Source organism: Equus asinus, chromosome 27 (assembly GCF_041296235.1).
Source record: "Equus asinus isolate D_3611 breed Donkey chromosome 27, EquAss-T2T_v2, whole genome shotgun sequence".
In the NCBI taxonomy this organism is placed as follows: domain Eukaryota; kingdom Metazoa; phylum Chordata; class Mammalia; order Perissodactyla; family Equidae; genus Equus; species Equus asinus.
Window position 1 is genome coordinate 30541040 of NC_091816.1, and position 13280 is coordinate 30554319.

Consider the following 13280-nt stretch of genomic DNA (forward strand, 5'->3'; position numbering starts at 1 on the left):
GTTATCATTTTGAAAACTGAAAATGTTTAATTTTCTGCCTGTTTATTACTTTAACGGCCAGTATTCTTAAATTGCAAGTGACAGAGATCCACCTCAACAAGGCAAAGTAATTTGAGTAGCTCGTGGAATCTTAGGAAGGGTTGAATATCAAAGCAGCAATGCGGCTGGACCTCAGGAACGGATGGAATAAGGGACTAAAACATCTCTGGGATTCTCTCTCTGCTTTCGGTAGGTTGGATTTATTTTCCATCACCTCACACTGTCTTTCCTGACAAGCCAAGTAACATGGCCACCTGCATGTTCGAAGGCCTCACATCTCCAGCCTCCCTCCATGACACGGGGCCCAACACTCCTCAGCTCTGGGTGAGAAAGTCCCACTGAAGAACTCAGACTGACCCAGTGGACTGTGTATGAGAGAGAAGGTTAAGTAAGATGATATTAAATTCAACAACCCTGTGATTATTGTGGCCAGGTGGCCAGTTTCCAGAAGAAATGCCGTTCCCAAAAGACAAGGGGGCATGTCTGACAGACAAGCAGTAGGTATTTGCTACTCTTAAAGTATATAATTTAGTTTAGAATGTTTCTCAGACTCCAGCTTTTCCTAACGTATGTGATAGATTACAAAAACCATGTCTAAGCTGTAAAATCCTTTTATAAGTAGCATATAATAGTTTCCATAAAGAATTTTTAGCAAACTGAAAAGAACTGTCGCATTATCTCTTGCATATCTGTTTAGAGGATCATATCACTTAACTCCAATAAATTACACAATCGATAACGTAGAAAGCTTCTCTCAAATGGCAAAGCATCTGAAATAGCCCAGATATAGTTTCTGGTCTCTTAGAGATCAGAATGTATGTATGTATGATAATTGCAAACAGAGTCATATAAATCACAAATTGGATATAGCCAAGTGTTTTGGAAAGAGATATTCATTAAAAAAAAATATGTCTTTTAAATGTTAGTCCAAGAAGTAACAGCTGTGTTCCTTTTGATTGAAAATGGCCTCTCGTAGGGTAGGTGTGTCTGGGTGAAGACACTTACAGACGTGTGCACACACAGTCCTGGCAATACATGCATCCAGTCAATACGGATGATATTTGGTAGGGGATTGTGAGCACATAAATTTAGTCTTGTTTGTTCATTATTTCTCAGTTGGCTCAAATGAGTATTTGTTACAGACACAACAAAAAAATTAAAAATGATTTTGGTTTTGTTATAGATGTTGAGCTTCTGTAAAGTGTTCAGAAGTAGAATACATGTATTAATCACACATAATACCACAACTGTGCTCCTAAAATAGCATCAAATAATTGTTAGTCTTCTATGGTATTATTCTAAGCACTCGCGCACTTCAATACGTCTTTTTGTAACAGAAATAGTTGCTGTCTAATTTGCATCTTTCTGATTTTTGGATTCATGGATTTTTACATGGTGGAGTTTCTGACAGGGGGCTATGCTTATATTCTACTTTCATAACAAGTGAATCCCAGAAGATCCGTGGCCCGCCCCATAAGATGCACTAAACTCCATGGGCAATTCTAGCTGTGAAAAGCTATGTATTAAGGGAAAATTGTAAGTGATCTTTAAGCATGTTTCCTGCTATATGGTCTCTAAAATGCAGACCAGCCTGGTGGGAAGAAAACAGATGTCTAAAATGAAGACTACATTTCAACCTCATGCTCCCAGACCTGTAGCCTAACACAGGGATCCCCTTTCTTTGACAAACTCACCCATTCTTCTAAGAAGCATAGGTTGGAAGTGCATTTTTTTAACTTATGTTAAACTGTGAAAGGGGATACAGCTGATCTTAGGTTGCTCAGCTCATTTTCAAACAGCTGATCAGCCTCTGACCTTGAATTGTTATATCAAATCGTCCTTAAGGCTGTAGGAATTGAAAGGAAGTGAGCCACTGCACATATCCCCATTCCTACACCGAGATACGTACTCCCCAGGGATGGCACTAGTTCACTGAGTCTGAAGAAGCGATTGTCCTTGTTTAGAACTTCATGGAACATTTACTGACAGCCCTGCACTGAGAAATGATTCCCCTCTTATCAGTCTGGTGGAGAACACTTGATAAAAACCTCTCTCATCCTACAGAAATAAATCTGCACTTCACACCAGAGAGTCAATAACATATCAACGTGCTCAACTCTCTCACGTGGATTCCATTGTGTCCTACTCTGTTCAGAGCGAAGAGTTTTCAATCACATCAATCTACTATGACAATAACGTGACCTGCAGTAGATCATTACTCCATGAACCGGTAGGCATATGCTGATGTTATCAATTTCAGACTCAGAACAACCGTGAAGTGACAATGCTGCCCAAGGACAGCAGCTGCTGACAATGGAGAGAACACCTCAAAGAAAAAGCCATTACAGAAACTCTAAAGTACTCTAAACATGCAGTAGATGAGATGCAATACATAACAATCATAGAGGCATATTATTTCTTTGGGACCATTATTCACCTTGGGTTAGAAGCACAGGGTCCAGTAACAGGCCTTTTCTTTTAAGAAGGTGAAACTGTTCCACATTTTAAAGAGATTCAAGGAAGCAGACCCAGTCTTTACAGTTTGCAATAGCTTAGGCTGAACTCAGAGAAGACAGAGATTTGATAGACGTATTAATCTATAGGAATTTTTCATTTTTCTGCGAAAATTAACCAGATGATCATGCTCTGGCAGCTACATACATCACAACATTTTTATCATTAAGGAGATTGTGTGTCCTTCTTTGTCAACGTATTAGCAATGAATTTCTGTAAGTAACTGTGAAAGAATGGAGAGCCCGTTACTTCTGCGGACAGCTTTTGAATGTTATAAATAAGTTTCCAATTCTGTGCAAAGCTTCAGAGAAAGAAAAGCAATAAACATTTGGTGAAAACAAGACAGAAGGACAGCAGCGTAGGAGTTCGGGGAAGAGCAAAACTGAGCTGTGTTGCTCTAATATGTCTTGGGAAGTACCGCTGGCCTATCAACATTTTAAAAGAAATAAACTGACCAGGCCTCCAAGTAACGACGACATCACAATTTATTCTTCTGAATATTGCTTTTGATAGACTCTCAACCTCTTCTATTAGAGCTCTCTTAAAAACAGAGTACTTTCTACATGATTAAGTGTGACACGAGAAACTGTACGAAGAGCCTTCTACACATCTTTAAACATAAGAGAGAGAAGATGTATCGTACAGCTTTATCTTACCGTAGAGCTTTTGGCCCAAAGTACATAAAGAGCTCCTTCCCCAAAGTTTCCACGCCACTGTAAACATATCCATCAAACAGTCTCAAGACACTCTGGCTGGAATCTTCCTTATTATTCAGTGCAGCAGCCTAGTAGAAAATACATACACTCATGTAAGCACACAGGCAAACTCTAAACAAATTATAATTTAATTCTTAAACGTATTTATAGTACTTCATGCCCAGGTGCATTCCAATGAGAAGAATAATCTCCAGCAAGTCAAGCAACGTAATCAGCTGTTTACATACATTTTGTCAAATTACTATGCAGTCATTTAGAAAGAGAGAGGCCAAAAAAATTAAGCGAAAAAAAGTAATTGGCACACCATCAAAATGAGTTTCTTCCAGGACCATATAGCTCGACACATTGAAAAGAAAGCACAGCAAGACGATGAGAATGTTTTAAAACTAAAAACTAGGCTACAGTCCTCCATTTCCAGACGTACAGCCAAGGTCCCCGAAAGAGCATTCAGATCAAAACAGCTAAAAACGGTGGGTATAACATGAAAATGACACATTCAGACCTGCAGTGATGAACGCGTAACCAGTAAGGAATAACAAGAGGTCAGAGACCTGTGCCATTTGTGACAACATGGATGGATCCTGGGGGTATTATGCTCAGTGAAACAAGCCAGACAGAGAAAGACAAATACTGTATAATTTCACTTACATGTGAATCTAAAAAATAAAAAAATGAAACAAAACAAAACCAGACTCAGATACAGAGAATAGGCTGGTAGTTGCCAGAAGAGAGCGGAGTTGGGGGGGTGGGCGAAACAGCCGAAGTGGATCAAGAGGCACAAACTTCCAGTTTTAAAATAAGTCATGGGGAGGTAATGGACCGCATGGGGACGACGGTCAATAATACTGTATTAACTTTGTATGGTGACTGAGGGCTGCTAGACTCATCGGGGGGACTCTTGCACAATGTATATAAACGTCAAATCTTGAAGTTGTACACATGAAACCACTATAATATTGTATGTCAATTATACTTCAATTAAAAAAATAACAGAACAAGCAAAAGTGGGAGGGAACCCCCAAGATAAGCAGCACCCTGAAGCCAGCTTTTATCAGAAAGACATTTCCTGGCCCTAAAGAATGAGGGCTTCAGTTTTCATGGTCCTGTGGGGAGTCGGGGATCAGAGATAAAGCCTGGGGTCCCCTGAGCAGGAGAATCTATTACAAGGCTTGCTCCTCCCTTTCTCCCCAACGACACTGTTAACAATAAAGGAAAAAGAAACCCACTACTCCTTGCCCATCACCACGTAAAACCAAACAATATATTGTTAGGATTACAATAAAGGTACTGAACGCTGTAAAGAAGATCAAGGAAATTATAAAGACAGAACATCAGTCCTTCTGTGCATGAGGGAAAGGAATGGGGTTGGGTTCAGACATTGGTAACACTCTTTCTCAAGCTGGGCATTTTGTATACAGGTGTTCTTTGTATCATAATTATTATTTTTTTTTTGAGGAAGATTAGCCCTGAGCTAACATCTGCCTCCAATCCTCCCCTTTTTTTCACTGAGGAAGACTGGCCCTGAGCTCACATCTGTGCCCATTTTCCTCTACTTTATATGTGGGATGCCTGCCACAGCATGGCTTGATAAGTGGTATATAGGTCCACACCTGGGATCCGAACCTAGTGAACCCCGGGCGACCAAAGCAGAACGTGAGAACTTAACCGCCGTGCCACCAGGCCGGCCCCTGTAACATTATTTTTTATTCTTCAGATATGTTTTATAAACATTATTTAATTTGCACTCAAAATGTAATAAATGTAAAACTATTACAAATGCATAACTATTATATAAGACACACAGTACCTATAATTCTATTTCCACATGAACTCTTCATCTAAGGTAACACCCTCACATACTTCCAACTTTTCTTTCCTGTTTCTCAAATGGACCTAAGGATTTTCAAGAAGATGCAGGATGAAATCTTGGTGGGGGATGGGGTGGTGAAGGAGGGAGTTGTCTGGAGATGATTATAAAACCGCTTTAGATATAGTCCAGGAGCAAATCACAACTTCCCCTCCACTCACAGGAGAACGATACTGTTAAGTGACTCTCAAACTTTTGGTTTACTGACATCTGTCATTCTCAATATTTCAGATGATATGCTCACTCTATTCTTTATTTTACTAAATTGGCCCTTGTTGAAAAAGACACAACTGAGGAAATTAAGGTTTAATGAGGTCATAAGGGTAGGGCCCTGATCCAAAAGGATTAGTAACCTTATAGGAAGAGACACCAAGGGACAGCTGGCTCTCTCCCTCCCGTATGCTCAGAGGAAAGGCCACGTGAGAAGAAAGCGGACTTCTGCAAGCCAGGAAAAGAGCTCCCACCAGAACCCAAATTGGCTGGAACCTGGATCTTGGACTTCCAGCCTCCAGAACTGCGCGAAAATAAATTTCTGTTGTTTACGGTATTTTTGTTATGGCAGTCCGAGCAGACGAAGAACAGATACTATTCTTCCACTAAACCCAGTCACCGTTGTGGCCTCAGCCAAGGCTAGAACCTCCCAAGGGCCTGAAGTTCAGGAAACTGCCTTTACATCCCTCCTTTGCATAATAAGAACTGGGGAATCAACCCCAGGCTTAGAGTGACCAAGCAACAAATGCACAGGAGTCATTAAACGTGACGGCTTTCCAGTTCTGCACAAATCACAGACAGAACCTGTGGGAGATGCCAGCATCAGGAATCACGGATACACATGCCCTCAGAACATCTGCCTCGGCTTTTCCCTTCTCTCTCTCGGCTGAACTCGAGGGCCGATCAGTGATTACAAGCACTGGCCCCGCAGGCTCGAGGACTCAGTGAGGGTAAACACACTTTCAATTGGCCTTGTTTCTACAGCGGAGTCTGTTAGAGCCCTGAAATGAGAAGCACCAAGAATCTTGATGTTTTTCTGCCTGAAGACTTTATGTTGCCACTTACATACACTTCAGGCCAAGTGTAGATTAAGATAGTAGGTTTCCATGACAACCAATCAGTAGGCAAAAAATTCTTACAAACTCGCCAGGACACTTTTAAGATAATGATATACGGAGCAGATACAGATCTGTTATGAGTAACCTTTGCCTCAACATAGATTAGGTTTTACATTTTTAGGATCTTGGATTTAACGTCTTAGTGATGTTATGAATCTTCATTCCTAAATTAATAGTTCAAAGCCTGTTTCACCACCACTCCAAAGTCAACAATCTCTTATCCTCTCCCAATATTCTTTACTAGCAATGGCTTTTAAACCTGCCATCTGAAGTCCTCTGGCTTCTGTTAGGGTTCCCGGCAGAGGCTGGGTGATGATTCCGACCCTGTCACACATCTACAGCCCTGGACACCATAACAGTTTTCCCTGCTACTTGGTTAGGAGGGAATTTGCTGCCATCGCCAGCCTAGGAAATCTACAACTCAACATTTACCCACTATGTCGGGAAAGGTACACACGCACAGTCCCCTCTATCCTGTTGGCTGCATAAGAATAGGACTTGGGCCTGGAACATTTCTTTTCTGGGAAATAAAGAGCCCTTGCAGCCTGCACTGGGTTTATTGCCTTGGGAGGGAATATCTGTCCCTGTTCCAGGCTTCCTGTATATTCCTATTGTGATTAAGCACCCATGTTCATCAATGGCCCTTAGGCACACTGCAGCTTTCTGTATTTCAGATCCAAGAGGGAGGGTTTGGGGTCCTTTCAGTGCAGCACAAAGTGGGGTGGGTGTCACATGACACATCAGATCCACCGGTCACTGGAGACGGATGCACTGCAAGGGGCTAGACCTTGTGCACACCCTCTCCTCTTGCTGTAAGTAGATGCTATACCACTTGAACATGCTGTGCATGCTGTCTTTTCTCAGCAACTTGGAGCCAGGCGCTGGTTTCTTCCAGTGGCACTTATCTGCCTTTTACCCTTGGCCACTCATGTTATATTCTACCCTTTGGCACAGCCTGAGCACCCAGTGAATGCTGAAACACAGTATCTGATCAGCCAACTGAAAAATTCTTCTCTCTGCTGCCCCCTCACCGTTTCTCACTGCACTGCCCCAAATCTAATTGCCCTAATTTGTTACTTTCCAAAATGGGAAACCACATGACTGAGTTGCTCTCACTCAGCTACTCCTGTTCTCTGACCAGCCCTCCTTTCCTCTACTTAATTCTGACTTTTCCATGTTTTATAATGGCTCCTGGCAAAGAGGCAGACAAGGTAACCTTGAAATAGACAGTGTTGTCACAACACCTAATAAAACAGTAAATGAGTCCCAATTGTCTCATGTGCAGTCTGCTCACATTGCTAAATTAACAGCTTTGACAAGAACTTACACCATTCAGTTGAAAACTCTCATACTCAACAGCTAGCACAGTTCATGTTATTCACTTGGCTGTGTCTAAAACTTTGACATCCTCTGATGACAAAGGTGGTATGTGACATGTGGAAAGACAGTCCTCTCCATTAAAAATGCACCATTCATGGCTGTCTACTTGGATTCATTCATTTTAGAGAAGTTTATTGACCTTCCACTATGTATTAGGCCTTGATCTAGATGCTGGGGATTTATCAGTGAAAAAAATAATAAAAACCCTCCTGTCTTCATGGAGTTTATATTCTACTGGGGGGAGAGAGTAAACAATAAACAGAATAACAGTATATTAGAAAATTTTGAAAGGAAATTGAGATGAGAAAGAGATCAAGATTAGGCGAGGGAGCCACAGGTTGCAATTTTAAATGGCGCCGTCATAATCTCATTGGGAAAATGATAGGAGCAAGTCTTAAAGGAACTGCAAGTGAGCCAGGATCCAGGCAAAAGAAACAGCAGTGCAAAGGCCCTATGGACAAGTGTTCTGGTACATGGAGGGACAGTTGACAAACAGGGTGACTAGAGCACAAAGAACAGGGGAAGATGGTAGAAAGATGAAGTCTGACAAGATAAGAATCAGATCATGTGGCCCACAAGGTCCACTCTCAGGACTGGTCTTTTCTCTGACAGAAATGAGGTAGAGGAAAGATAGTATTTACATCACTTTTTAAAATGCTCTCTCTGGCTGCTATTCTGGCTAAGGGGAGTAGGGGTGGAAGGAGGGAAAGTACTCAGAAAAGTACTGCAAGGATCCATATGAGATGAAGGAGTTCTGGGCCAGAATCATAGCAGGAGAGGTGATGAGAAGTGGTCAGATTTTGGGACGTGTTCTGAAAGTGGAACAAAGGGGATTTGCTGGTGCATTGGAGGGTTTTAGCCTGAACAGTTGGAAAGAGAGTCGTGCTGTCAACTGAGATGAAAAAGGTCTGGATAGAACAGGATGGAGAGGAACATCGGGGGTTAACTTGTCTTAAACAAGTTAAGGTTGAGATGTCTATTAGACATGTAAAGGGAGATGTCGACTAGGCAGTTGGATATGAGTCTGGAGTTCAGGACAGAGGTCTGGGCTGGAGATATGAATTTGTTTAGTGATCAGCATTCAAATGACTTCTAAAGCTTTGAAACTGGATGAGATCAGCAAGAGAGTGAGTACAGATAAAGAGCAGGGACCCAAGAATTGAGGTCTAGGAGCCTCTAATGTTATGATGTCGGGGGTAAGAGGAGGAACCAGCAAAGGGACGGTATGATGTCAGGGAGAAGAGGGGGAGGAATCAGCAAAGGAGAATGAGGTAATCCAGCAACGTAGGAGCAAAACCACGCGTGGGCGGAGTCCCAGAAGCCAAGGGAAAAACATATTTCAAGGAAGAGACATGTCAAGTACTGCTAACGAATCAAGGAAGATGACGACTGAGACCCGACCAATGGATGTAGCAATGGAGAAGTGATTAGTGACAAGAGGTCTGGAGAAGTGATATGAGGCAAAAGCCTGGCTGGAGTGGGTTAAGAGGCCACAAGAGGAGAGGAATTAGAAGCAGTGAGGTGATATGAACATACAACGCTACAAAGGGCAACACAGAAATGGGGTGAGAGCTGAGGGGAAGTAGTGTCAAGAGTGTTTTCATTTGTTTTAAGATGGGATATGTTTGTTCGATGGGAAAGATTCAGTGGAGAGGAAAACAGTAATCACCCAGGAGACAGAACAGCTGAAGCAATGACTTTAATAGGCAAGAAGAGATGGATACAGGACGCCTGTGGTCTGTTGGTCTTGGTAGGAACATGGATGGCTCATCTATAGTATCAGGAAGGAAGGGAGATCACACAGGTACAGAGACTAGTAGGTAGGTAGATACGGTTGTGTAAATTCTCTTGTGGTTGATTACATTTTCTCACTAAAATAGGAATCAAGGTCATCAACTGAGAGAAAGGTAGGCCTAGATGGCATGACCCTGGGTCCTCTAAGATTACATGTAGCATATAATAATATCATTCAATTTTGCCAGATTTTAACATGAAACCTCCAATCTCATCATTCAAAAGTAGAAGTCTATGGCCTGATGCAAATGGTGTCACTGGTTCCATCCTAGAGATATCTAGCAAAAAATTTCATGAAATCTCACTGCATGGGACCACACTAGGTATCCTTAATTACTTACATCAACTAAATGCTCATCAGCTGATGGTGTTAATCTTATTGAAAGGAAGTTCCCCTCTTTGTATCTGCCTATATGATCTTGTGCTTACTAGGATCATAATTTTCCCTGATTTTTTACTTTATTCTAAGTGTTCTGAAAAGCCAGATCATTTTCTGGGGAAGTTTTCCACTCAGTAAGGGCTAGCGCTCACTGTTCAAGCTGCCCCATTATCAAAACACCCAAATTGAATTCAGCAGTAATACATTATTGGGTTTTGTTGTAATTGGCTAAATAAAACATTCACGAGCACAATTCATAACAAATTTTGTGTGCCACTCATTTTTAAACCACTCTATGACGTACATTTCAGAAAAGATCACTTGAAAGAAACAGTAAAAACCTAGTAAAAAATATGGGTTCTTAATGAAAACCTCTACCTTTTTGCCCAAATAGTTAACTGTCCAGGGCTCCAAACAATGTCTATTAGGAAGAAACTCGAACCTAGCTTATCCTGATTTCTAGCCTAGATTTTCCCCCAGGGAATTCCTAACTATGTACTAAATGGGTCTCTAGGTCCTGCCTCAGGACTGTGTAGAATCCACACCGAGGGGATCTGGTTCCATAGACAGCTTATGGACAGCTGAGCTGAAAAGGCCTCTCTAACCAATGCTGAGGGGGTAGGTTAAAAAAAAGTTGTTATATCCAAGATTAATCCCTCAAGACATCCAAGGTTGTCCTGGAGAAGACACCTGTATGCTCTCCAAATTATAGTCACCTATCAGAGATTTTAGAAAGTGGAATAGATCTAACCATGGGAAATTTGGCTATTTAGCAAAGTCTCAGTGGATGGCCCTCCTAAACTTTATGGTTTCTGGACCACTTACTAACGAGACAAAGAGGAGTGTGTGTCCTTGTAAATAAATTCTGTGCACGGGAGCATGGGAGGATGAATTCAGAAATATAAAGGCCAAGATACTTAAAATGCATGAGACCATTAAATCTCTTCACACAGCTGTCAATGAAAAGTGAAATATATTGTCCTGGCCGAGAGAACCACAAACCCAACCCATGAAGGTGTAATAGATCTCACTTATTTTATTGATGTTTTACCCTTTTCTCCATAATTAAAAATAACACACAATATGACACCAAAAAAAAAGAAACGTTGAAACAATCATGACATTAAAGGCTCTGCAAATATTGTAAAAAGATGTTTCTGGCCTGACGAAGGTGAATATTACAACATGGATGTCGGCAGCAGGGCAAGTGGAGAATGACCGTAGGCAGAGAAACAGCCACTGTGGAAACCTACAGACCTGACACCGTTCAATGACTTCAGGGCTACAGAAACCGTTCCAGCTTCAGACGCTGTGTGACCTTGGCTGCAATATGTTTAAGAATTGGTTTTTTAATACTTGACGAGGTGTTTGGGAATTAAAATGAAACGGACGTATAACCTCTTCCTTGCTCACATAGATGGTTTGTAATTCTTTCTGGTACTAGAACTTCCCCACCTGGGAAACAGAACAATAGTGAGGCTCTCTACCTGCCAAGGCATAGTCAAAGTCACAGTACAGCCACTGTCAGGGTACGTACCTTACTGATGGTCGTCTGTGACTTGTGTTTGTCCCTATTTGTTTATAAGCTCCTTGGGGACAGTGCCCAGGGTGTTTAACTAACACCCCTGAGAGCCTCCCATAATGCCTGGAGTTCAGTAACACCTGTGGGATTAATCTCTGAGTGGCTTTAAGCTACAGGCGCACTGTCTCCCACCCACCATCTCCATCTTGCTTTACCTTTCTCAAGATGTCCTCGCAAAAACTTCCACCCTACCATCTGTTTCAACTCCTTTTAAAATTATTAACTCCCAGTCTCTTATTAGCTATTATCTGCAATGGAGTGAGGTTTAAATCTAAGAGGACCACATTCTCATGAGGACCAAAAGCTACATGGAGGGAAATACTGTGTTTACTCCCCAGAGACTTTCCCAGAAAGGAAAAAAAAATTATGGGAAGGGACTGTAAATTTTCAGCAACCAGTGCTAGCGTGCCCTGGTTTTTATCTGAGTTGTTTACTTAGCCATTTAAAAATTGGTTGCTTTAAAAACATCTACCCCAACACTTCAATTGGGTTTTGAGGGAAACGATACATAAAGATCTTTTATTCAGTTGTCTATCATGCGGGCACTTGACCCAAGTCACCTGATTCCTAATACACGATCATTTCTAAAATAATCAGCTCTGGATAATATACTCAAGACAAAATGAAATTTTCAACTTATGATTGACCACCTCAAGCACTTGCATATATTTTCAACTGTTGCATTTTTTTTTTTTTTGAGGAAGCTTAGCCCTGAGCTAACATCGGCTGCCAATCTTCCTCTTTTTGCTGAGGAAGACTGGCCCTGAGCTAATATCCGTGCCCATCTTCCTCTACTTTCTATGTGGGACACCTACCACAGCATGGCGTGCCAAGAGGTGCCATGTCTGCACCCCGGATCCAAACCAGCGAACCCTGGGCCACCGAAGCCAAACGTGCAAACTTGACCACTGCACCACTGGGCTGGCCCCTCAACTGTTTTTTAAAACTCCATTTCAGGGGGAAATTCTGGTATACCAAAGATGGTTTGTTCCACTTATTTTGAGAGCTATTGTGTACCAACTGGGCAAGGCTTTTGCAGTAAACCTAAGATTTACAAGATATTCATTTGTCCTACAGTAGAATGTGGGGTCATCACCTCTTGATATAAGCTTCAAGTGCCTGGACAAATTCAAAAGTTAATTCCACAAGCCTATTATCTTTGCTATAACTATACACAGTTGCCTGATAGATACTTGACTTTCTCCTGTTGACCCTTATAATCCTGTTACTTTATGATTTGAACATTTCATTCTTTTTTTCCCTGAAATAGAGACGAAAATCTCCTTTGCCACAATTTTAAGTATGATTGAGAAGGGTTCACCTTCCCATTTTCAAGTGGCTTAATAATATGAAATCATCAAAACAACATATATCCTCAGAGACAGCTCATGATTTATTGTGCCGATTACCATTTATTCCGCCTCTCCATGGGTGAACAGGAAGATGAACTTTTCAGAACAGAATAAGACTTTTCCATAGATAAATATTTCAACTCTAGTGCAATTACATATTTCCCTACAAAGAAAGAAAATACCATACTTGCTTTCACAGTCTCTCCTCTTTTGTTCCCACATTTTTTGCCCCCAATACAATATTTTTCTTTTTTTTTTTTTTTTTTTTTAAAGATTTTATTTTTTCCTTTTTCTCCCCAAAGCCCTCCCGGTACATAGTTGTGTGTTCTTCGTTGTGGGTTCTTCTAGTTGTGGCATGTGGGATGCTGCCTCAGCGTGGTCTGATGAGCAGTGCCATGTCCGCGCCCAGGATTCGAACTAACGAAACACTGGGCCGCCTGCAGCGGAGCGCGCGAACTTTACCACTCGGCCACGGGGCCAGCCCTACAATATTTTTCTTAATCAGAGGTCACTTATCTACCAACTTAAACCATCAAAGAACCTAATTT

The 13280-nt window shown here is 41.5% G+C and overlaps 1 protein-coding gene across 2 annotated transcripts in view; it reads right to left on the reverse strand.

Moving 5' to 3' along the window:
• Window positions 1-13280, reverse strand: part of NEIL3 (nei like DNA glycosylase 3) — a 47920-nt gene that overhangs the window by 29159 nt on the left and 5481 nt on the right. For both annotated transcript variants that reach the window (XM_044760621.2, XM_014860655.3), the window contains exon 2: window positions 3210-3337. In XM_044760621.2, the coding sequence (XP_044616556.2) occupies window positions 3210-3337 (128 nt within the window). The remainder of the gene's footprint in view (window positions 1-3209; window positions 3338-13280) is intronic.